Source organism: Mirounga angustirostris, unplaced genomic scaffold, assembly GCF_029215605.1.
Source record: "Mirounga angustirostris isolate CCGP_5_RB_7025 unplaced genomic scaffold, mMirAng1.0.hap1 SCAF_8, whole genome shotgun sequence".
In the NCBI taxonomy this organism is placed as follows: Eukaryota; Metazoa; Chordata; class Mammalia; order Carnivora; family Phocidae; genus Mirounga; species Mirounga angustirostris.
Genome location: NW_026991716.1, coordinates 50,103,615 through 50,130,923, shown reverse-complemented (window position 1 = coordinate 50,130,923; position 27,309 = coordinate 50,103,615). Strand labels below are relative to the sequence as shown.

At 36.7% G+C, this 27,309-nt stretch overlaps 1 protein-coding gene across 1 annotated transcript in view; it reads right to left on the bottom strand.

Annotated features, from left to right (window-relative positions):
• HCRTR2 (hypocretin receptor 2) overlaps positions 1-25,728 on the bottom strand; it is a 111,732-nt gene extending 86,004 nt beyond the window's left edge. Inside the window, exon 1 of the mRNA XM_045866024.1 lies at positions 25,506-25,728. Within this exon, the coding sequence (XP_045721980.1) occupies positions 25,506-25,728 (223 nt within the window). The remainder of the gene's footprint in view (positions 1-25,505) is intronic.
• Between the last annotated feature and the right edge of the window lie 1,581 nt (positions 25,729-27,309).

Below are 27,309 nucleotides of genomic sequence, written 5' to 3'. Positions count from 1 at the left end.
TTTAGGCTCAACTTTATCTCAAGAATTAAAAACTGTAGCTAATTCTAGTTGAGTTACACTAGGTTATAGATTGTAGAGAAAAGACTTCAATACTAGTCCCCAAAGCCTGTCTTACCTATTTCATAAATTTAGATAGGTACTGTGCTCATAAACTTGACACTGTAGATTGAATCAGAAAGAAAAGCTGCCAGCACTCAAGTGGGCAGGAAGGGGAGGTGGCACTCCTCTGGAGCTTACCACTGCGGGAATTGGATATCACCCCTTGAATTTAAAAATGAATGATAACAGTAGGGGGATGAAAAATATATGAGTAAAGAAAAAAGAATTTAGACTGAAGACTCAAATCAGGGTATAGCTAAAAATTATTCTAAAAAGCAGATGAAAATCTTGAGAAATATTTTGCTTGAGTTTTTCCAAAAATGGAAGAGTACAGTGGCCTCTTTGGAAGAAGAATAAGGACTCATGAATGAAGTGGAGCTGAACAAAAAGTAGAAGAATTAAAAATAAAACATTACAATGAGACTTGAAATTCAATGGAAGAATTTAAAAGCTAGAGGTACTGGAAACTAGAACCACCACTAGCAGAGAAACATCCCAGAATTCAGAAGAAAAAGAAAAACTATGTAAGAGAAGATAACAAATAGGACAGACATACAGTTTAAGAATTATATGTACTATTGAAGAAAATTCAGGAATAAGCATATATGAATAATACATAGAATATATGAAATAATACAAATGTTTTCTAAATATAAAATTCAAAGCAGATGAAATATGTTCATACAATATCAGATATAAGTGATTACCAAGGAAGGAGGAAAATATATTACATCTCAAAAAGCAAAACGATTAGGTTTGACTAAAATAATTTCTTCACAGCACTAACATGCAAAGATCTTTGAAAAAAATGTATGTACAATTAGATTGTAAAATTTTATTATTGAAGAATTGTATGTCCAGTCAATCTTATGTTCATTTGCAAAGCTAGTGAAGTTATATTCTCTGCAGGGAAAGGAGAATTTGTATTTACAAAACTGATACATGTATCAAAACCAAGACATCAACACTGAAAAAACAAAGTATGAATAACTACAGCTGAATATTGAAACCAATTATATCATAGAATAACAAATAATTTGAAAAATGTATACAAAATGCAAAGGAAACTGAAAACTACCATACAAATTAAGATTTATGGAATATATAATAATATAGTATAAAATATAGTGAGCAGAGAGGAAGAGTCAATATATTGCAGACAAGAAGAGTCAAAATTGTACGTAATGTCTTGTCATGAATGGCAAAAATCAGAAATTACTCTATAGATTTTAATTTTGATAATAGGATCAAGGAAATTGTAAAGAAGTATATGGAATCATGAAAAAGTAAAAGTAGGGAAGAGGGAGAAAAAGCAGTTAATGTCTTTACTAATGAAACAATGGATAGTCTTAAAAACAACCATGTAGAATCAAGCTTGTGAGACCCACTTTCAAAATCACTAAATTTTTTTTTAAAAAAATAAGAAAATAAATAAGCATGAAAATATATATAGTAAAATTGGAGGGAAAGGGACATTTTTAAGTATAGAGAAAATATATAGTAAAAAACACCTAGGAGTGCCTGGGTGGCTCAGTTGGTTAAGCATCTGACGCTTGGGTTTGGCTCAGGTCATGATCTCAGGCTTGTGAGATGGGCCCAGGGCTCTGTACTCAGTGGGGAGTCTGCATGAGATTCTCTTCCTCTCCCTCTGCCCTGCCCCCACCAGCACTTCTCTCTCAAATAAATAAATAAATCTTTAAAAACTGCTTTAAAAAAACACCTAGATTAAGCTAAAATTCTTCACAAAAGTATCTTAAATTATATGCATTTTCACCTTGATTGCTGCAATCAAAGTGGATCTTTCAGGTGGAAAAATCAGATGGATGGAAATAGTCACCTGGGGCAGTAAGTGGCAGAGCCCAGGTTTGTCAGGAACCAAAGACCAACTGTATCCACTATGCTGTACTCATTCGCATTCATGACACAGGCTGTAGATTTTTTAAATGTATTCATTCAAGTCCTAAGCACATTGAAAGTATGCAATAAATAATATTTTGATGGTTTTAGATTTTTGACTGACTGATTAAATTCTTCCCTTATGAATTTTTCATTTCATTCACACAAATGGGAGAAACCTGAAATTTTAATATATTTTTCTCACATCATCAATTATAGAGAATGTTTTTTCTCTAGCTTTAAATTATACCCAAATTACTTGTTCTTGCTAATTTTTTTTCCAAAATAAAACAAATGTAATTATTTTAAAGTACACATAAGGGACATTTAAGACTATTATCCTTAAATGCTTAACTGTATTTTGTAGTATTCTTCCCACTGGCTTTTTGATGGATATATTACTAGAAAAATCAATCTAATACCTTAATTTGGATATGTGTATCTGGGGTAGATATATTAGGAGGAGAAAGGAGATAACTTCACAGGTTAAAAAAAATAACTAGCATCAAAGAGTTAGAAAGAAAAGAGTCATGACTCGGTTTTTCATAGCAAGTGCCTACACTGCCCAAGAAGGAAGGTCACTGTTCACATTCCTGAAAGTATTCAGTGCTTCCCTTTCTAAACATCTTTAGTTAGTAGTCTTTGCATTTTCGGGAGGCTGGCCCATCCCTAACTTTGTGACATGTTGCATTAAAAAATGGTAAAACACACAATATCCACATTCCCAAAATTAGAAAGTTAGGCTGGATGATAATGAAGGGAAATTATTTCTCAAAATTTGTAGTGGATATTTATGCTTTCTGCCATCCAGCATCTATTTCCCTTTCTCCTGTGAACAGTGACCTGATTTTTCTTTTGGGCGAATCCCTCAAGCTTCTCACTCTTTATATAAGTGCATCCAGTGGCCTTGTTCCTCTCTCTGGGAGTGGACAAGTGTTTTAGAGCTGGCCAATCAGAGCATCATTACAAATTAGTCTTCATTATTTAAGGATGGTACCTTGACCCAAGCAAAGTCAACCCGGTTCAATCTAAACCAATCTTGGAATTTAGGCTTGAGCAACCAAAAGAAGAGGAAGACTTTTTTCCACTATAGTTGAACCTAGTACGTTATAGGCTTGGAGTTGTTGGCAGCCATCTTGTCATTCAGAACTTGAAAATGAAGCAAAAGAGAAATGAGAAGAGTCTGGAGTTCGAGACAGACCAGATCCGATGGCAGTGTCGGGACCTCTGAATCCAGCTGTCTGTAAAATGCAGTCCTGGATTTTATAGTTCCTTGAACCAGTAAGTAAGGTTGGAGTCTGCGTTGTAATTAGAATTAAAGGTAAGTTTGAGGTTAGGATTGTGGTTAGGGTTAGAGTTTATGTTATGCAGGTTTAGGGTTAATATTAGGGTTACAGTTATAGGTAAGATTAGAGCTAGATATGGGGTTAGTTTTAGGTTAGTTTAGGATTTGGGTGAGAGAAATGGTTGGTATGAGTTTTATGCTTGGGTACGAAGACAGAATTGTTCTTTTCAGGCTTAGGTTTTGAGGTAAGGTTGGGTTTAGTTTTATAGGTGGTTTTTGGGTCACAGGATGGGGTTATGGCTATCGACAAAATCAGAGTTACTTTTGGGGTTAATGTTAGGTTATGCTTAAAGGCAGGATTATTACTGTTAGGGTACAGGTAGGTATATAGGAAGGATCAAGTTAATTGTTAGTGTTACAGTATGGTTAGGCTTAAAGGTAGATTTGAGTTTCCTGAGGAAACAATATACTCCTTGACACATTCAGTCAGGGATTCTTGGAGGACCACCCAGGCTGCAAGCATGTGTATCATCTTTGTCCTTCTACAGAATCTTAGAGAAGGACAATTTCTGAGGAGTATAAACTATGTCAGAGAATAACAGTTATCACAGCTCCTCATTTTCCCTCTTCATTTTTTCCTTTGTTTTTTTCTTCTCACTTACCTGTATAATGCAGGTTGTTTCCTGTTTTATTTTATTTATTATTTTTTAAAGATTTTTTTTATTTACTTGAGAGAGAGAAATCGAGAGAGAGAGGATGAGCTGAGGGAGAGGGGCAAAGGGAGAGGGAGGAGCAGACTCCCCTCTGAGCAGGGAGCCTGAGGTGGGGCCCATCCCAGGACCCTGGGATCACGACCCAAGCTGAAGGCAGATGCCCAACCGACTGAGCCACCCAGACCCTTGGTTCCTGTTTTAATCAGTATTTTTCAGTACTGATTATCCAAGTCTAATGAATATAAATAAAACAAAGCTCACATACCTGGGAAGGAATAGTCTCACTAGATCTAGGAATTCCAGCATCATTAGGGTTCCCTCCATCTCTTGGTCTGTACCTCTGGAAACGGGACTAACTTTCCCACCGTAGGTGATTTTCTTCTATGTGGCAAAAGGAAAGATCTTAGCATCTCTAGGTCTAATCATGCTAAGTAGTAAAATCTTAGGTAAAAAAAAAAAAAGTTCATTTATCTCCCATAAGACATGTAAAATCCAACAGACAAACTGATTATTTCCATTTGGATCAAATTATCCTCCCTTTGCCCAGCACTATAGTTGGGGGGATGGGAAATGATTAGTCCTGTCTGTTTCTGAGTTTGAGGGTAGGGTAGTACTTTGATTGACAGTTTCTTCTCTCTCCCACCACATTTACATGAAATGACAGTTTCTGAAAGGAAGGGGTAATACTGATATGCCAAGAAAGGGCAAATATGGTTATTGGAAAGACAAAAAGCAGGCATCTATTACAGATCCCTATGCTATAGTGACGTTTAAAATTGTTGCCATTTTAGGCATTGTTGAGATATATAGGATTGCTTTCCTTTTTAATTTCTATACTCCTTCTATGCCTGTTTCCACTACTCTCATCTCTCTGATTTTAATTTAAGCCATTTCCTCTGGTTTCATCTTCAGTGGGTACCTAGAACAACTTGATACAACATTTTTCTCAAGATACCTTTACCTAAATACATTTTGAAAGTTTTAAGCTAGTCTTCAAGTACATTTTCCCTTTCATTTTATTACTGTGTGTGTGTGTGTAATGTTTCCCTCCCTGAGGTGTTTTATACTGTGATGTATCGGTCTTTAAAAAAAAAAAAAAAAAGTCAATCTCCTACTGATTTTTTGTTTTCTCTTCATTTACCCCTTCAGTTCTCTACTGTTACTGGGTATCTTCTTCATTCATTCTTTTCTCTTCCTGTCCTTTATTCTGAAAGTTAGTGACTTCAAAATTATAATTTTTACAGTGCTTTTGGTGATAATTTTACTGGAAAACAAGACTGATAGAAACAATGTATCTCTGTCTACATTATTCAATTTTTAAATATTTTATATGAATCACTCCATGTTTGTTTTTAATCTAATTTTGTCTTCCCAAATGACTATATTTTCATTAAAAGCAATAAAATTTTTAGTTTTATAGAAATTCAAGAGGCCAACATCTCTTTCATTAAAAAAGTCCCAGATTTGATGATAAAGAACTGTCATTAATATCTCATTGTTTTGGTGTCCCAATATTCATATTTCCAGCCCACTCAGTGACAAAGACACATAATACCAAACTTGCAGAAACTTAATATTAGGGAGTTGAACAGAATAGAATCTCCCAAAGTAAATCTCAAGTTTACTTCTATGACTTTGTTCATCATGCTTATTATAAAATTAGGTTCTAATATTAATATTGTAAGATTCATAGTGTTGATAGTGAAGTAGGAATAACACATAGAGTTAGCATCTCAAATATATTTTCTAATTTGAAACATGAAAATGAGTATCTATATTTAATTATATACAGAATTATTTTCAAAATTTCACTACATGAGTAGGGTCTCCATATGACATACTTGTTATTTTTTAAACAGAATGTGTTAGAATATACAAGTATAATGTTTAAAATAAATTCTACTTTTTTTATTACTGTTGTTCAAAAATAAAGCATTATTTTCTTGTAAAGAAAAGTCATATAAGGACCTCCAGGAGAAACATAAAACATTTTCTCTTATTAGAACTTTAATTAAATGAACTTGCAAATGACCAATGTCTCCAATAATATCATATGATTCCTAAAATTACTGCAAATAAGGAAAACCAAGCATTTAAGCTAGCTATAGGGACTCCCATTTTAAGATATATGAGATTTTACTTCCCTTTCCTAATGTTAAGTTACTAATACAAATGTAGAAGATATTGTCCTTTTATCTCTACTCTCTATGACCATGAAAAATAAAGGGAATTTAGACAAGTGAACAAAAACCTTATTTAGGACACTATTTTAAAATGTTACAAAAAAAATAAAACTTCACCCAGCATTACAGGGGCAGACAACGAATTTGAGATTTATTCATTTCTGTTCCATTGCTTAGGTGATAACAAGCTGAGAACCAGTATTAAGACAGCAACAGAGAAGGAGGGCGCCTGGGTGGCTCAGTTGGTTAAGCGACTGCCTTCGGCTCAGGTCGTGATCCTGGAGTCCCTGGATCGAGTCCCACACCTGCTCGGCAGGGAGTCTGCTTCTCCCTCTGACCCTCCTCCCTCTCGTGCTCTCTGTCTCTCATTCTCTCTCTCGCAAATGGATGAATAAAATCTTTAAAAAAAAAAAAAAAAGACAGCAACAGAGAAGGAAAGGACATGCAAAGGTCAGAAAGCAAATGATATTAATGTATCCATTAAAGGAATTAACTTTGTAGTATTTTAGTCCTACATTGATATAATGAGCCAGCAATGCTAGCTCTGAATGACTTCTTTTTAAAAATCGATTTTAAAAAAGGTAATAATAAAACAACCAAACTATTACATTTGATGAGAAATTTGGAGATAAACTATTTCAATCAAGTCTCACAGGTAAACAGGAAAATAGGATAGGAGCAGTAGGAATTCCTCCATAAATTGTGGTTGGTCAGAGAGGTGATTAAACCCCAAGGTGCCATTTGGAGTAGAAGGGAGAAAAAAATTCTCAAGGACAAAGACGTTTTTGAGGATATGAAAAGCTGAGGGTTGTGAAAGTTTACCTCGTTTGTGCTGTGACTCTACAGCACTTTTTGCTTCATCTTTTGTCCCTCCTGTCATTTGATTCCTGATGCCCCCATCTTTTATGTTACTGTTTCCTTCCCAACCATTAAGCTAATTTTGCACATATACTCCTATATTTCAGTACACTGTTCATATCTCTTTAATAGTAGATAACACATTGTGTTTTTATGTAATATATTGCATTTCTGTCCTTTCCAGGAGACCATTAACTCTTTGAGGAAAATAATGATATCTTAGGGATGCCTGGGTGGCTCAGTTGTTAGGCGTCTGCCTTTGGCTCAGGTCATGATCCCAGGGTCCTGGGATCGAGCCCCGCGTCAGGCTTCCTGCTCTGTGGGGAGCCTGCTTCTCCCTCTCTCACTCCTGCTGCTTGTGCTCCCTCTCTCGCTGTGTCTCTCTCTGTCAACTAAATAAATAAAATCTTTAAAAAAAAAGAGAAAAGAATGATATCTTTTTTATCTTTTTCGTTCTAGTGTCAAGGAGAATGACTGACTGGCAATAAAAAGATGTTCAATAATCATTTCATGAATGAATGAATGAATGACAGTACTCTCATTATTCATCTTTAATTATACCCATTCAACAGTAGCATAGCACCCAGACTAGATTTCTGGAGAACATCAGTATCTAGGCTGCAGGATACTGACATTTTCTCTTGAGAAAATGGTATTCCATGACCTTCCAAAGGAATCAGTCCCTATGAACTTGCAATTTTTATCACAAGTCTTCAGTGAATTTCTTCACTTCTTAAATATGAGCACAGATCATGTTTTCTTATCCTCACACAATGCTAAAAATCGAAGTTTAAGCACTTAATTATAATGTTGAATAGAAAAATGAACATAAAAACTACAACATATATCCTGTTCTTGTGTTATATTCAGGGTATATAGATTGAAATATAATACTTAGACATTACCTGCAAAAGAAGAGGACATCTAGATTTTGTAAAGAATGAATTTAAACTGTTTTATCAATCTATACTTACCTTATTTATCAATACTCTAATTAAACACAAAATGACAATTTAGAACCCAGTTGCAGGGAAGTTGAAGATAATGGCTTTATTTCCTTTTTGTTCCTTTTCTTCCTTTTTTTCTTTAAATGTCATTCTTAATAAAAGCCAAGGTAGTAAAAAAAAAAAAAAAAAAACCTCCTAAATATTTTTCTAGAAATGAAAATAGAGGCTTTAAAATTTGAGTCCCTTGAGCTGAATATAAAGGAAAATCAAATTATCTATAACTAATGACAGTAATAATTCCTTAAAGTACATGTTAGTATACATAAATTCTTATGTATATATACAACATATATACAATGTACATGAAAAAATTTAGGCTTACATAATCCAAATCTTAGTTAATGTAGTCCAAAATAAAAATGTCTCTTCTCTAACCTACTATAGCCAAGTATGTCTCAAGCCTTATAAATTTTTTACAATATTCTTGTAACATCTACTCTTTGGAGGTGGAATATTTGTAAACTCCAATATATTGAAGAAAAAGGTAGGTAACCATCTGTCTGCAGTGGATTACACAGAGCTTGCTAGAGTCTTATGTTTCCTCCTTTTCTCCATACAGAGGATTAAGGGTATCTCAGTGAAAAACTGCATTTCTAAAATCATAGTGTGGACAAGTCCTTGGAGGAGAATTTTTATTTCTTGTCTTAATCCATATCTACCTAGTATTTCCATATCTTCGATATTATTGCCAAAAAATTTTTGATGTTTTTAGAATTTCACATAATCCTACTAGCTCTTTTGTGACCAGCAATTCCTGATATTTATTATTTAATAAATCAGCACTACTAGATCTAAATCAGAGACAGTTCTTCACATGCCTTTGTGTGGTTTGACACCTTTTTTTTTAAGATTTTTAATTTATTTATTTGACAGAGACAGCAAGAAAGGGAACACAAGCAGGGTGAGGGGAGAGGGAGAAGCAGGTTTCCCACTGAGCAGGGAGCCCTATGCGGGGCTCCATCCCAGGACCCTGGGATCATGACCTGAGCCTAAGGCAGATGCTTAATGACTGAGCCACTCAGGCACCAGTTTGACACCTTTTATTCTCATAACAACCCTCCAGTCCTTTCCATGACATAATTAATTAACTACATTTATTATATTTAGCAGTATTTGTATAGATTTTGTTTAATGATTTAAGGATGCACACAGCAAAAGAAAATAAATTTCATTTTAATCTTGAAACAATGGCTTCATAGAGAAAATCATAAATTGGAAAGTACAGAAAAAATCTTTGCATTACTAATTCTATTTCTCTCTAGATCTTTTTCTAAAACTTTACATTATGAATTCTACATGCAATGAATTCTGCTTATTATGCCAGACTTCTGAAATGTCCTATTTTGGAAAAGCCATATAAAAAAAATTGTGTACTGACTACTGTAATAATAAATGGAACCAATGTGCACACTGATATCTCTGCTTAAAATGTTACATAACTAAATATTACTTTGAGGGGGAGCAGAATGTGTGACCCCAAAATATACCACTTAGCATGTGGATTATTTTAAGCTGAAGACAATCAACATTCAGAAGACTCAAAAAAAAAACTTTTTTTTTTTAAAGATTTTATTTATTTATTTGACAGAAAGAGAGCACAAACAGAGGGAGTGGCAGGCAGAGGGAGAGGAAGAAGTAGGCAGAGGGAGAGGGAGAAACAGGCTCCCCATGGAGCAGGGAGCCTGAGGCTGCTTGATCCCAGGACCCTGAGATCATGACCCATGACCTGAGCTGAAGGCAGTCACTTAACCAACTGAGTCACCCAGGGGCCCCAAGAAAAAAACTTTTATCTCTTCCTTAACTACTTAAAAGAATTTGAATAGGAGGCCTGGCCCAGAAAGAGATCACTAGAGATAAATTTTTATTTGAAAGGCCTATCTATATGGCAGCACAAGCATCTAATTACCAAACAACTGCTCTTCTTATTGTCCTGTGAGTCACCTTCTTCCCCTTTGAAGCTCCCAGCTCCTATCTCATTCCTTAGTTCAGGATAGCATATAAGCCTCAATTGACCAACGTGGCCATGGGTCACATATCTTTGGGGCTCTCATACCTTTGAAATTAAATTTGTTTTTCTCTTATTAATCTGCTTTATGTGAATTTAATTATTAGACCAGATGATGAACTTAGAAAGGAATAAGGGAAATTTTTTCCACCCCTACAACTTCAAAGTTATAACTGAGAGAATTGGGAGCTCTGGCACATTTAGCCCTTCCTTTTTCTCCTCTGACTCCTCCTATTGGCCATCATGCTACATTTTCTTGTTTTTCTGCCTAATCCCATTTCAAATCAGGTCTTTTAATCTTCTCTCCTCTGATATCTCTTTATTGACACAGTGGAATTTGTGTCAAATGTACAACCACCTGACTTGCAATTTGGCTTCCAAAAATAGGAGGTTTCAAATAATAGGAGTTCTACCTTCATTTTTTCCTATGGCAAGGATTTTCATATTCAATGCACTATAATCCTATTTATTTATTTAATTTTATTTTTTAAAAAAATATTTAAATTCAGTTTAGTTAACATAACAAGTATTACTAGTTTCAGGGGTAGAATTTAGTGATTCAGCAGTTGCATATAACATCTAGTGCTCATTACATCAAGTGCCCTCCTTCACAGCCTGGCTTGACTTTTTACTTAACCTCCTGACTTCACATTTAAAGGCTCATCATACACTTACCTTTACTATCTCAAATTTAGAATGTGTGGCACCAAGCTTTTGATTCTCCTTCCCTGCTTCCAATCTGCGTCTTTCCCCAGGGTCTCATATCTCAATAAATAGTACCACCACCAATCCTGGTATGAAAATGTTGACTCCTCTCTTTCTCTCACACCCATATGCAATTCCTCAGCAAATCCTGTCAGTTCTATTGTCAATATATATCCTAAATATCACCACTAGAATATAAGTTTCCTAATAGAAGAAGCTTTGTCTATTTTGTTTGCTGCTATAGGCACACAATAAATATTTTCTGAACCAATGAATTCAATTAGTGTTGCAAAAAATGTCTTGCCATCTGATATATCCATCAAGAAATTTATATTCTGTGTATGTTTTCAATTATTCCAGAAGACATTGTCTATGTAATTCTTACATAAACTGTATACATTGCTTGCATAGCCACAAAGAAAAAGATCACTCAGAGTAGCAAACTAATTGTGAATGGCATGTGGGGGAGCAAGCCCTCATTCCTACTGGACAGATCTACATGTATACTCCTCTAGCAATTCAAACTCAAACCTGCCTTGGCCAAATTCATCATGATGCCTGTACTAATGATACTTGATTTTCTTTCTATATGTTTTATGTTAAGAAAAAGACAAATAAGATAATCACTGTACTTTAACTAAAAACTTCTGTTAATCAGAAGATTCTTTTCTGTTCCTATCAATCCCTACATCTGATGAGTTGCTAATTTCTACCTCCAGAATGTCTCTCATACTTGTTTCCCTTTTTACCATATTCAATTCTACTGCCTTGGTTTTACCCTTATAATCACTTTCCTGAAGAGTCTCAACAGACTTCCCAGTATCTGGTCTCTCATAACTTCAACCCATTCTTACCATTGCCCCAGATTAATTTTCCTCTGGGAAGCTCTGATATATTAGAACTCATTTCCAAATGACACCCATCAAATAAAGAAGACCATGGAAGTAAAGCAAAGCATTAAGGGAGATGACTTAAAGTCTCTATTTTTTTAAACCACCCAGAAAAGTTCATGAAACCCCATCTTTTAATGGGATTCCTTGGATGATATTTCAGCATAGCTGTTTATATATCTGCAAGCAATCATAAATTTACTACTTAATCAATATAGGTGTCATTTCTTTCCAACCTTTGGAACTTTTCAAAAGTCTCATGCTCTCATGTCAAAAATACCTTAAATGGTACCTCCTCAGTGTAGGAGTACCTCCAACCCCAAGTCAGATCCATCTTCTATGTTTCTGTGTTCTAACATTTAACATATGCCTCTTCAATAACCCTCATACTATAGTCTATTGTTTATATGTTAGTCTCTCCTACAAGATTAGAGATTCCTTGTAGGTAAGGACTATGCCTCATTCACTTCTGTATTTCCTCCACACAATGTAATAGAACAGATTACACATTGTGGGTGTTCAATAAATATTTGCTGAATGAAATAAGAAAAGGAAATAGCTTCAAATTAGATAAGCCCTAGAAAACCAGTGTGTTGGTACAGGCTGCTTTATTTTTTGGTGTATGTGCCTTTTGCTGCTACAGTTGGACTGAGACCACTGATTCTCTGTTGCTTTTACCTCCATTTGGATCATAAAGATATATTTGCATGACTTCAAACTAACAATCTGTAGATACTGCCATTGTTGTTGATGGTGACTCAGCACTCAGAGAGGCATAATGAACTCCTGTTTACCAGGAGAGAAAATCTATTTTAGGCTTGACTTAGTACTGCTCTTCTTCCCCTCTAGACTCTGTGGCCAGGTACTGATGATGACTTATAGATCACTAAGGCAGTGGTGATTAGACACTGAAACTTCAGTGGAGTATACAAAAAAATTTGCATGAGAATTTGTATTTTCCTTATATTATGCACATCGTATTTTTCACTATCAAAGGAGGAATGGAAATGGAGAACAGAGATCTGTGTTTACCCACGTTCAGAAATGGGAAAGCTAAGTGATAACATGTAAAGCTATTCACACAACTAACATGGTAGCAGCTCTCTAATACTAAATTTCACTACCTGGGAAAAAGGAGCAAATAATAGCCCTATCACACAGGTTGTTGTAAGATTAACTAAAACAATGGGTGGCAAATATTTTTGTTGAAGACTTATGTAATTAGTGCAATATAACAATTCCAAGAAACCTAACATGTCTGTAATTCAAGTGATTCATAATATAAGAAATATTAATACAATCAGTTCAATAGGTCAAGGATCTGCTAGAATTAGCTATACCTCCCATCCCTGTGCAAGACTGCACATCGATTTTTTTTTCCTGAAGATTTATTTATTTATTTGAGAGAAGGAGAGAGAGGAAGAGCATGTGTATGAGTGGGGAGAGGAGCAGAGGGAAAAGGAGAGAGAGAATCTCAATCAGACTCCCCACTGAGCATTGAGCCCAATGTAGGGTTCCATCTCACAACCCTGAAATCAGGAGCTGAGCCAAAATCCAGAGTCAGATGCCTAACAGACTGAGCCACCCAGGCACCTCAAGACTGCACTTCAATTTTTAAAAATTTATAATTTGATGGATATTTCCAGAAACTGAAGACTGAAGTTAGTCAAAAGCATTTATTGTCCCCTTATCCCTCATTAAATGAAATGTCTAGAAGTATCCAGCTATTGCCAACATTGCTCTTGCACTCTACCTAAAAGTAGAATTTTTTTTTTCAATTGTCTGAGCAGTCTAGTGTATCAGAATTGGCATAAGTCACTGGCAATGGGGGAGAATGACAAAGAATTCCTAAACCTGAGACTTTGTGAGTATTTCTGAAACATACTGGGCTCAGAGGGGGATATGTTTGGTCCTTTTAATTGCAGGAAGTGTGGAATCCCATAACATTCAGTCTCAGCTCTCTTATTTCATCTGGGACACCAACGGTCGAATGTTTCCTTAGACTTTTATAAAACATAAAAGACAACTAAAAGTTACTTTGAAACAAACACAGTTTAAGTAAAGATTTTGTATATTACATGTTCTTCTCAATTATTGCAGAAATATGGCAATCTTAGTGGAAGGATCTTGGTGTAACTTCCTTGAAAAAAATGAAGAAACCTGCCACAGTTTATAAATCCCATTTCTTTTCATGGGAAGAGCAAAATAGTTTCATTGTAATATCAAGGGGATCTCAGTGCTGGGAGAAATTTTACAACTGGTATCTCATAATCATTACTCTCATAATTATACATTTATTTTAATGTGTATATTCCTTAAGATATTTGAAAACTCAAATTATTGAGGTTTTATTTTTAATTTTTATGTAAAAGAAATTTAAAGCCTGCAATGTATATATATAATTCCTAAGGAATTCCTCCTGGTAGTAGTATTTTATCTGGTAGCTAAAAATTGTTGTATGCCTGACGTTGTTCTAGACATTGAGGATGTACCTGAAAAAAAGAAAAATAAAGAAACTGCTCTTACAGAACTTACACATTACTTGAGGGAGACAATAGAAAAATTGACAAACCAACAATATAATTTCAAAAAGTAATAAGTTCTATGACAAAAATAAAAAGGGATGGTATCATAATATATGAAGAGGGATTCAGGGTGATCCAGAGTGGGCTTTCTTAGAGAAATTTTCTGAGGATATGACAGGTGAGGTGAGCAGGAGCCAGCTGTGAGAGGGTCAGAGGGGGTTATAAATTGTGAAGACTCTAAAGCAAGAATACATTGAGTGAGTTCAAGGAAAAGAAATGATGCTACAAGGATGGATCCAAAGAATACTCCTTCTTACATGGACATTCATTCAGGGACTTACTCATCTCTGGTGTATATATTCTTTTTGTATCCCTAAAGGCTAGTTCATTTTCTTAGGAGATAGTTGAAAATATCTCTTAAGTTTGTCAAAGTCAAGGGGTTATATAGAGTTTTTGGAATTTTTCAATTTGGAAGGTAGATTCTTAATCCTGCATGAAAAAAAAAAAAAAAAACACCTAGGGTGCATTAAAATCATACTAGTCATATAATGCAAATACCTGTGTGTGTATACATGTGTTTTTATTTTTTTGTGTTTTTAAGTTCTTAAATTCTTATTTTCCCTTTTTGCACTGAGACAGTTCTTCCCATCTGACCAGTTGCAAAATTCACCATGCCTGGGGAAAAAACACATAGATTTATAAACTAGGTAATCTTATAGACTTTCAGGAATCTATGAGTCACCATCACCATCTCTGATGACTTCAAAGAACAAGGTCTTTCTAGGCTTTCTTGTGTCTAAAATATAAATCAAGTCCAAGCATATAAATGTCCCAATAATTATGAGGTCTTTTTCCTGCACCAGCTGGTAAAATTTGTTAATGTATTTCTTTTTGAGCTTTCTAAGATTGGGGAACTTTTATAGTAAGTATTTTCATTGGAAAGATTAAGTTTTTAGCCATTCTTTTATAACTAAAAGTTGACTCTGTTTTACCCAATGACAAAACTGTTTGATAAGCACTTAATCATACCTCTTTACTTCTGTCTCTGAAAGACCAGCACTATCTGCACATTTTAAGAAAGACAAATTGGCTTCAAAATGGTATTTATAAGGAATATGGTTCTCTACCAAAGTGGATGACTCATCAAATTCATTCTAAATTGATAAAACAAATTATTATAGACAATGACTTTCTTACCCCATTTCTAGCAATGTAGTGATAAAATCAAAGCCCTACATGGTTGTAAACCATGTGTTTTATAAGTTCATTTTATAGTCATTGAGTAGGAATAAAAACTCACTGAAAATCTAGAAAAGAATGTTGCAATCTTTAATCACCACTATATTCCCATTGTGAGCAAGGAATAGCAAATAAAGGGTTTTAAACTAATCACAGTTTTAGAAATTTTGAAGTGTTCCCATGTCAACTTGTGGGAAAATATTCCCTGTAATTCCCTAAGGGCTGCCCTGGGATAATATCATTTTGATTATTGGAATGATGAAATTCTCATTTAAGATAAGATTTCAAATGAACATATTTAGAAAGTTACAAATAATTTGGAGTAAAAATTTGGGGCTTTAGTTGGAAAATATGAAAAATTTTCATCAGGTCTCAAATTTTTATCTTTTGCATCTCAGTATGAGGTCAAAAAATGATTTAAAAGCCAAAAAGATGGATGGCTGGGGGCATAGCGACTCATCAAAACCACAAAAATAAGTCATTACCTAAATCGTTTTAGTGAAAAATTATACAGAATACTGGAAAATGTTAGTAGAGCTATGGCATGTAAGAGTCCTAAATAGCTCTTTCAGGAAGGACATATGAAAAATTATTTTAAAGAGAAATTACTTCTTGGGGTACCTGGGTGGTGCAGTTAGTTGAGTGTCCGACTCTTGGTTTGGGCTCAGGTCATGATCTCAGGGTTATGCGATCAAGGCCCATGTTGGACTCCAAGTTCAGTGTGGAGTCTGCTTGAGATTTTCCCTCTCTTTCTGCCCCTCCCCTCCTCTAAAATAAGTAAATTTTTTTAAAAGCTTTAAAAATGAGAAATTACTTCTCAAATTGAAATAGTCTACAAAGCAGACATAGCAACAGTTTTTGCTATATTTTAGTCATCTTCCTCTTCTCTTCGTTTCCTCTCCATTTCTCACTTTCTGTTTTTCTCTTTTCCTTCCTTATGCAACACAACAGCAAGAAATCCAAGAGTAAGAGGCAGAGTGGGAACTCAAGGCAGAAGCTGTAATGTTTTGTAATGTGATCTTGAAAGTGACATTTCTAGCCTCCTAGAGGTAATTATCTAGAAAATATTGATTGTGTCTTTTATTATCAATTTTTGTTTTCATTAAAACAGGCTTGATTAAATGAGCCCCAAACAGGACACAAATCCCAGGGTGAAAACCTTCACAAATACCTATCCTTTAGATTTATTCTTTACATTATCCCTACAGTGGTCTCATGAAAAATGCAAACTAATGATGACACTCTCCTTAAATCTTCAAAGGGTCCCCTCTAAACTGCAGTGTAAAAGCTAGCCGAAATCTCCAGTATGGTAGTACACAAGGTCTTTCATAACCCAATCCTCATCTACTGCTCCAGCTTCATCCCTAGACTCTCCTCATCTGCTCTTACTTACACTGGAGTTACCCAATTGCTTAGCATTCTCTTCATAGTCCATGCTATTTCACGCCTCTTTGATTTTGCTCATGTTGTTTCCTCTGCTTAGAACATCCTTACCCAATTTTTCTCACCTGTGTAACTTGAATTCATGCATTAATACTCAGCGTGGGTGTCATCGCCTCCTGAATCTTTCTCTAATCCCCCAAATGGAACTAAGTGTCCTTCTTATATTCTTCCACTGCACCCTGTAACCCATCTATCAAGAGCACTTGTCACATTATACTGAGATTATCTGTTAATATGTCTGTCTCTTCAACCAAAATGTAGGCTCCTTGGTTTCTATGATTGCTGTACCCTAGATTCTTAGCACAGTAACTGGCACAAAGTCTCCCAATATTTATGCTATTTCCATTGGGAGAGATCCAAAATGTGAAGTGGATATATCTTATCAGCTTATCTTAGGCTTACGCCATCAGGTACTTAATTCCTCTAACTCCCCTTGTTCTGAGTCCATGCATGTAAAAAATACTTTTAACTATTGCATATTTAAACAGAGACAGTGTTCCTTTATACTTTCTGTAACAAAGACAGTGTTCCCTTATACTTTCTAGTCCTGCTTGCAGTTAGGTTGATAAAATATGACTGGTTTTGGCCAAATGATTATGGGCATGACTGACATGTGTTGACCATTGGCAAAGGTAGTTTAGAGCCAGTATTTTTTCCCAGTTCACTCTTCTAACATGAGGCTGCTTGATACTTTATAGGCTGCCTAACAACTTATCCCTGAATTTAAACATTTAAAACAAGAAACTTTTATTATCTCACAGCTTCTAAAGTGTCTATGAGAAATTTGGTAAGATAGTTCTGTCTCAGAGTATGTCATTAAGTTTCAGTCAAGCTAGGGGGCGATGGGAGATGCTATGTTATCTCAGACTGGATGAGGATTTCTTTCCAAGATCATACATGTGGTTGTTAGCAGGCCACATTTACTATATGGTTTTTGGCTGGATGTTTCAATTCCTTACCATGTGGGTCGCTCACAAGGCAGCTTATGTTCTCCAGAGCAAGAAATCCAAGAGCAAGAGAGAGAGTGGGAACTCAAGGCAGAAGCTGTAACCTTTCATAATGTGATCTTGAAAGTGACATACTATCACTTCTGCTGTACGTTATTGGTCACCCAGACCAATTCTGGCACAGCGTGAAAGGAACTACACAGGGTGTGACTATCAGTTGATGTGGGAACATTGGGAACCAGTTTGGAGGCTGGTTACGACAGAGGCCACATGTTAAGGTGGTACATAAAACATGAGGGACTCCTCAACCTTGAGTCGCTATATGAAACTGACTCTCTAACCCACATTAAATGTTAAACAGACAAGAAATAAACTCCTATGACATAAAACCAATGAAAACTCAGGGTTTATTTGCTACTATGGCATAGCCTAGCTATTCAGACCAATAAAGCTCTTCATGTAGATATGATGATCGGAAGAGACTGTGATGATTGAACACACTTCAAGTATTCTAAGATTCATAAAAGTGAATCACAGACCTGTACCTCTGAAACAAATAATACATTATATGTTAAAAAAAAAAAAGAAGATAGCAGGAGGGGAAGAATGAAGGGGGGGAAATGGAGGGGGAGACGAACCATGACAGACTACGGACTCTGAGAAACTGAGGGTTCTGGAGGGGAGGGGGGTGGGAGGATGGGTTAGCCCGGTGATGGGTATTAAAGAGGGCACGTTCTGCATGGAGCACTGGGTGTTATACGCAAACAATGAATCATGGATCACTACATCAAAAACTAATGATGTAATGTATGGTGATTAACATAATAATAAAAAATAAATAACGTTCTTAAAAAAAAAGTGACTTCTTATTTTAAATCAAAACACTGGAATGCTTTCCTTCTTTTCTTATTTGCCAGGTTTGTGAATTTGGTTAATGTGTATCTGCACTCAGAACATTGACAAAATCAGGTATCAAAGACATCATAGCTGAAAGCCATAGGTGGTTAGCATCCCTTACCCTGGTCTCTTGGAATACAAGAAACTGGCAAGCTTTTCCCAAAGTGGCATTCAACCCCTTGATATTTCCAGTTACTCAAACTTTTAAAGTAATTTTAAATCACTTCAAGTACTTGATTCATTAAATAAGACCTACCTCATAATATTGTGAAGAATAAGTGAGACAATAGATATGTAACAATGTCTTCCGAAGAGTAAAATACTACATAATTATTAAACATCCTTCATGTATATTTAATATTGAAAGAAAACTACTAGAAAAGAATCAATGATGATAATCCCAAAATATTTTTTTAAGAATAAAGTAAATATTTATTCTGAAAGTTTGTTTCTTGTTTATAAGAAAATTATTCTGTTGGAAACAAATTTAATGTTATGTAAAAAAATATATATCCTATATCCATTTCCTTGGTTAAAAGATAATCCCTCATTGGGAACAAAAGTAAAATCAATAAATTCAGCCCAAAGAGTCAGCAATTCAAAAGACTGGTCATATATGTATTCTATTTCATCCAATAGCATCTCAAAGTGTTTCATTGTCTGCATCTAAAGGTCATTTCACGTCTGGTGTGATGCTCAATGCTCTTTGGACGTACATAACACCATTATACTCCAGGAACACCATTATGTGATATAAAAATTGACCTATTCAATCAAATCAATAGGAACTTATGATTTTTTTTCAAAGTTAACAGTCATTATATCAGAAAAATAAAAAATAAAGTACATGAGTAGATTTGAAAACCAAAAAAAGAAAAAAAAATTTTTGGATTATTTGATATATTAAATGTTTAGGTTCTCCATCTAAGTTGTGTCTAAAGACAGCATTTTCAAAAACAAAATAATCCTTGGCCACAATTATCTAACATTTATCCAGTGAGTCACCCCACCCCCATCCCAAACAGGCAAAAGCGTTTTTGGCAGCACCTATTTTACCTTGAAATTTTCTCCTGTAAAGTAACCCTAGTCTGACCTTGATTAGCTTATCAAATGAGCTCATCCTCAGAGCTGAAGAACTGTAGTCTATCAGAGATGTAGCATGGCAACATGCCAGAACAACTCTGTAAATCGTCTAGAGGGCACATCTAAGCATCATTTCCACTCTTTTTTCTTCCGTGTTTCTGAGTCAAGATGAGAAACAAGGGAGACAGAATGAAGTAATGGAACACAGCTGGGCCATGGGACCTGATCAATCCATTTTTGAAACTTAGTTCTGCTCCTTACTGTCTGACTAAACTTTGGAACAAGTTAAAATAGCTTTTGAATTTCAGTTTCCTCATTTGTAAAACAAAGCTACTAATCTCCTCCTTATAAGTTTATTATGAGGCATCAATAAATTACATATATGCATTGTGGAGCCTAACATTCAGGACTTAGCATTTGGTACTCAATAAATATTCTCCATTTTCCTTTGCAGTGAGAAGGGGAACTAGAGATGAATCCTCAGCTTCTTCCATCACAGGTCACTGACTGACTCCTATTAGTGAGCCAGTACTTAATAGAACACGCATCCCTACAGTTTTGGGGTATGTCATAATGCTATAAGAAGAAAGACAGAAAATTCTTTTTTCACTTGTAAAATAACACCAGCAGTGGATACTCCTGAAATATGGGGAGCTGAGTGAGAATTCAGGAACTCTGGAATGCTAACGTAGCTGTAATATGTGAGGATTTGCAAATATATTCTAGAATATAAAATGATGATAATTGATGTAAATATATATGTATGTCCTAATGAAATCAATAAAAAAATTTAAAGACTTGAATACTGTATTTGTATATAAGTATTGGATTTGGCCTCTTTTGAAAATTGGTATTATTTTCATTATTTCATTTTCCTAATTTTTTTCCAAATATAGGAAGAATCCATTACATTTAAATTATCAGTAGCTTGTACTATTTAATTATTGTCTGTAAATGATAAATGTTGCTGTTTTCTATGAGACAGCCATTTAAAAAGTTATCCCTGAGATTCTGTTCAAATCAAAAACTGGTTTATTTTACCCAGTAAAACTAGGTGGTTATGCTTTTAGTCAAAGTGTGATGGCATCAGTTTAATTCTTATTGAGATAAGCATATTTTACATTCTGTAACTAAAAACACACCAGTTTAAAGCTCAATGGCTAATATTACCTTTTACAGTCATCATTCATGACTTCTATCAGGTCTTGGCAGAAATGAGTAATGTATTATCTCTAACCTCTTTCTGTCTCCTGTGTAGGAAAGGGTGGGTTTAGAAACACCAACGGATGTGAATTGGTCATTAGGAGAAGGAGGAAATAAATGTTTCTTAGGCTTAGAAGTAGTAGCGACTTGAAACTCTGCCAGTTCCATATCTGGGACATATGATTAGCTCTGCAAGACGCAACCCATTACAGATATTTTTCCCATCTCATTCACCCAATTTAGTTTAAATGTTACCGGGTAAATTCCTTAACAGGCAGTGTACTTCAACTGAGTGAAATCAACATATTACCCGCGTATGTGTGTGTGCACACATGCTATTTAAAACATTAATAGTGACAGACCAAACACAACCCAACAACAACCCACAATTCTGAGTAAGTGGGACCCAGTGCAAGCAAATTTAAGCTGAAAGAGAATATTATCCTCTTAGCAATGACTTTCACGGAGAGCTGGGAAGGCAATGTTAAGTAGTTAGTATGAAGGCAATAAACACCTGTTAGGGGATGAGTGGGTGGAGCTGGTATGGAAAAGGAAAGCAACATGTGCCAACTCCATTTTACTAATAACTTTTAGGAAACCTCTCAATTGAGAAAAAGGCAGAACAGAGGTCGTAAAGAACTACAGAGCTGCAGACTGGCCATGGAGGCAGAAGATGGCTGCAAACTACATCAGGGAAAGATTTCAGTAGTGGGAATGAAGGGATAGAAATTGGCATTCAGTGTCTACTATGTGTCAAGAAAAATACACACACACACACACGTGTGTGTGTGTACTTCTGTGTATATTATATTACATATTTCTACAAGGCCCGCATTATCTATCTTAATTTTCAAATAGAAAAAACAGACTTGGAGAGTTCAATAACATACTAATGGTCACACAAGAAGCAAGAAGCACACCTGGACTGATGACATTTGTTGAATGTTCTCATTTTTCATATGGAGACAACAACAGGGAAGATAGAAGCATTCCAGGTTAAAAAAAAAAAAATCATGATATCTTTGAATGCAGGAGTAAGACAGGCAGAGACTTACTCATTTCTTCCAGCTATTTAATGTTTGAATTGACTAGAACCCATCACTCCATCCAGTTTCAACTCAAGGAAAAAGAAGTAGGAATAACACCAAATATATTCCTCTGAGTGTCCCCATGAGCCCTCCCCCCAACACACATTAATTTTAAAAACATAATATTGCTCAAAATGTACTGGTCAAATAATTGAATGCATCTATTTGGCTATAGTACAAGACATACTTAGGAATAGGTTATATGTGGCATAATTTTGAAGATACTGGAAAAACACTGTGTCCAAAAAGAACTCTACCCTATCTTCCTTCCTATGACCAAAAATTCTATAAGTAGACATGCATATGTCTTTTATTAGAATGCATATACTCATGAAATTTAATGTAGGGTCACTTTTGTCTTATTTTCAATGACTTGTGTTGCATTTTTTTTTCCCCAGAAAACTGCTTTTCATCACTGGGAAGAAACATATGATACAAATGGGAGAAGGGACACGATGAGAGAGAGGAACTGTGGAGAGAAGAAAAAGAGGTGGAGATGATCTAGACTCTGTCATTCTGCTCAGGGCATATCCTGTTACATCACTTCACAAAAGGACATTGTGGCGGAAATGACTTCTAACTGATCACATTATATCTGAAAGTTCAACAAGGTTGAAATTTTCTAAGTAGTCAGTTACATGAAAGTGCAAATGGTGGGTGGACCCAAAGGGTCAGGGATTACATCTGCTGCCTACACTGTGGTCTTTCACCTTCATACCTAATAGTTGCCTCTTTGTTTTGCATGAATAATGTGATTCCTTGTCCTGCCACTCTATGCATAAAATTACTTTTACTCAAGGGGCAAAAAAGCAATTCTCAATCTAATCCGTTTTGCAAATTTGACAGTGATATCAAAGAGCAGGAAGTTGTCTGTGAGTAATGACACACTGATCATTTGTTTAAATGTCAAACTTAAACTTCATCAACTTTCAGGGAATATGTCAGTAAAGAATGGGGTTCAGTTCAGCCAGAGAGGATTTCAATGTCATTTAGTCCCAGAGAAAATAGCTGTCAGTATCTTGAGAGCACAGTGCTTTGAGTAAATTTTTCTTTTTAAGCTGAATGGAATTGGCCATTTCAGCACTTGGGGCTGTGGACAGTGCTCTTTTCCTTGACATTATGAAACACGTAGTCTTACTGTAGAGGTGTTTCCTTCTTGAGACTAAAACACTCCCTAGGCTTGCAAACACGTACCCCTAAACTATGCAGTTAGAATATGAAGACTATGCATCAACATTCTGTGTAAGGCCAGAATAAAGTAACAGCAAAGGGAAACAAATTTTATCACAGAGATTAAGGCTGAAATAAAAATTAGGGAAGGGAAATAGTTATGATTTGCAGCTATTCCTGCAAAACAGGTCAAATTTTTACTGCAATGCAATAACATTCCTCTCTGGATAGGATTTTGTTGGAGACAATGACAGAGCCATTAACCCTTCATGGTAATTTATTAACAGTGGGCATAGATGCAAGAGAGAACAGGAAATACATTTAATAGGCTTGCAGACAACAAGGAGCAAAGAATTCATTCTCTCTATGCTTTCTAGCTCTAGAGTGGAATATCAATGGAGAATTTTGGATCTGAGGTCAGAAGAAATGGACCTGAATCTGAATCATGTTCTTTAATAAGCCATTTCATTTCTCTAAGTCTTGTTTCTTCTTCTGTCAAACGTGGGTTACTTTGAGGTTTAAATGAGAGTGTATGTGAAGGAGTCTGGCACAAGGTAGGTACTCAATGGGTGTTCAGTTTAGATTACTTATCATTAAGTGTGGGCATAACAGTGATATGTTTCTATGCTGGCAGCCATGTGTTTTAATAGTTGTAACTCTAAGAATGGATGCCAGGAAGGGAAACAAGAAAGTCATTATTATTAGCAGACTTATCCTTATAGCAAAGGACCCTAAGCATGTGTATTTTCACCTTCATCCACCTTGTTTGCATCACCCAAAGATTCCCTTTATGTTTACCTTTAAAACAACAACAAAAATAGCCTGGAAATAATATAGTATTATTTAAAAAAAAAGTTTTCAAAGGATTTGTATCTCTCTTAAAAAAATAATATTCTACCAACTCTCTCCAGAATGCTTCTCAGTCATAGACTACCAACTACTCTGCCTGCTGAATTGGTGACAGACTACTTTGAATGCTTCCTACCCAGACTGACATACTTGGGGAGAGAAGGTAAAAATCAGATTAGTGCTGATAAGTTCCTTATCATCCTCCATTGCAGCTACAAATTCTTTGCTTTGGACTTCAGAGCCACTCAGCCTATCTCACCTCACCCATCTTCCCTTTTTGTAACTGAAAATCAAGAGCATCTTCTCCTAGCCTCCCCCATCTCCTCCTGTCATTTTCAACAGAGATTGCCTCCACACTGCCCTCTGCATTTGAAACGCCTCCCACTCTCCATTCATCAAGGTACACGCTCCTTCCATTCACAATTCATATTAAGTCGTCCCTCCCTTCTAGAGCTCCTTTTCCTTAAGTGGATTCCCCAGTGGATTAAGTGGATTCCCCAGCTGCCCTAATAAACTCCATCACCACAGCCCCATACCGCACTGCACCCCCTCCCCAACACTCAGAAATTGTGCCGAGCTGGGAAACGGACAGGGAAATCTACCTTTGCATACAAACTCAGGGACAAATAGGGAGCCTAGCGTTTAGCTTGGTCTTGTCTTTGGGCAAAAAAAAAAAAAAAAAAAAAAATCCATTACAAAATTTCCTCAAGCCTGGCAACAAGCATGCTCTGGAAAAAAAATATTGGTTGAGTGGATGAATGAATGAGTGGATAGGCGGATGAATGATTGAGATCTCTTTGGTACTTTTCTCAGGTGCCCCTCCCTCTTGCTGGCTCCTGGCATGGTTCCTGTTTAATTCAGCTTCAGTGCATGAGTGCACCTCCGTGCTTCGCCTGTTTCCACTCCCTGCCGTTTCATTACCACCTCTAGACAGAGCCTAACCTCCTCGCCAAAGGGCACTCTGCCTACCTCACAAATCCTTTGTGACTTCAGTGGCCACAGAGAGCTTGCTCCTTAGGAGCACAGCTTTGTCGTCTCCCAGCTCTCGCTCTCCAGAAAGTCCCCAAAATCCCTGGCTACATTACAAAAAAAGGATGACCAATTTCCCCACACTCAACAAAATCCACCTGGAGACCCTGTCGTTCGTTGCCTCCCTCTCGCCGCCTGTAACCGTGGTGATTGCAAAAGAAACGCGCTTCCCCGCTTCTCCCTGCAGAAAAAGGAATTACCATTCCAGGGCTCGGTCCTGGTTCCGAAAATCAGAAAACTTTTTTTTTTTTTTTTAACAGAAAACCCCACCCCGAGGGCAGCGACCTCTTTGTTTGCATCCCAGGGGGAGGGAGGGGTCTTCAGAGCCTTTGCAGCCCGGGGCGGAGGGGACGTGACAGCCCTCTGGAGGGCTGCCCGGGACCAGACTCACCCAGGACATTCCCAATAAGAGCCACCACGAACACGATGATGTACCCAGCGATCAGGACCCACTCATATTCTTTTGGGTGTAGGTATTCCCTCCACAGGTACCGCAGGAATTCCTCGTCGTCATAGTCGGTGGGGTTTAAAAAGGGCTCTTGAGTTTCATTCAGCTCCGAAGCAGATGACCAGTTGCGACAAGGGGGGGAGTCCTCCAATTTGGTACCGGACATCACGGGCTCGAGTCCGGTTCCACTCAGTGCCGTAAGCCGCTCTTCGCCTGCCCCATGAGCACTGTGATTTGTGGTGCTAAAGGCTGCGCGGAGACGCGAGAAGGGGCTCCAGAGCAGAAAATGACGTGAAAAGTTACTGAGCCAATGCCTCCGGAGTCTCATGCAGGGCAACTTCTGCGGCGGCTTCACTGTCTTTGCAGACGATTTTGCACCGTGAAGAGAGGCGGCTGAGGAGCTAGGGACCTGGCACTGGAGGCTGCAGCAATGACACCGGGGGGAGAAAGCTACCTCGGGCTCGGCTCGGGCTCAATTACTCCTCATTCCAGCACTGAGTCCGCAGCTCACAGCCTCCGCCCGCGCTGAGGGAGAGCTGAAGCTGAAGGAGGGTGGGAAGGGGTGGGGGAGTCAAAAATTATTTTAACCTATTTCTCCGTGGGTTAAATCTCCCGCTTTTCTACTTTTCTCCTCCATTTCTCACGTGCAATTTCCGTAACCCATACACAGACATGTGTATGCTACGGACATGACAAGCATGTTCACCCATGGTTAATACAGGATTTGTTGATGTACTTGTCTTTTTAATGTCAACATTTAAGTAACGAAGAGGAGCCACTGTGTTCCTCAAGCAGGACTATGCAAAAGTCATTTCAGACAAACCTTTTCATGTTTGTTTGGCTTTGCCAACTTAGCACTTGCTGAATCTTGAAGATATCGCCTCCACTCCCCCTTTTCCAAACTGGGGAATGAGACCATTTTTGAATTGAAGGATATATTTAGCTGGAATTTGTACTTGCAAAACCAAGTGTCATAAGAAACACGGCAGCAAAAGCTTGAAGGACACAAGGGTCATAAATGTGCTAATAGTTAATGTTGTCAAGCAAAGGAGACATCCACATGTTAAATAGATCCTTAGGAGGATGTTGTGGTACAAGCAGAAGTGCTCTCTGGTGAATACCACACCCCACTGGTCTTTCTTCTTACTGACTCAGGACTGATGTCACCTGCCACTCTCTAATGAAATTGATTTCGTCTCTAAGAAGAATATTTTGGAATTCATCACAGTGTGAGTTCAGGATCCTTTAATTCTCAATATCCATGATAGGAATATTGCATTTGATTATAATTCTGGATATGGGAAGGGCCTCCAACATCACCTAGCCTCAACTTCGGTTAATATTAGAAGCCCTCTAATAACACTGCTGATGTTTCCCCACCTAGTTTGGATGGACCACCTTAACTTATGACTTCCACCATCATGGGGCCGCTCTGAAACTGTTCCTTACATTAAAATAAGGTCTTAAACCAACATATAATTTTCTTAGCCTTCTACCCTCAATACCTAGTTTGCCTCTTGGTGCTACATGGAATAAATCTTCCACATGACAACCCTTCATATATTTAAAATAAGTATCACAGTCTCCTTCCCTTTCCTCTACTTTTTCCCTAATTAATTCCATTGCTTTTCAATGACACTTTCCCCAAACCTCTACTCATGTGGTCTTCCTTTAGACAATTCTCAATGTCTTGCATAATATGGAACTAGGAGGATATACAGTAATTTGGTTTGGGTCTTGCTGGTAC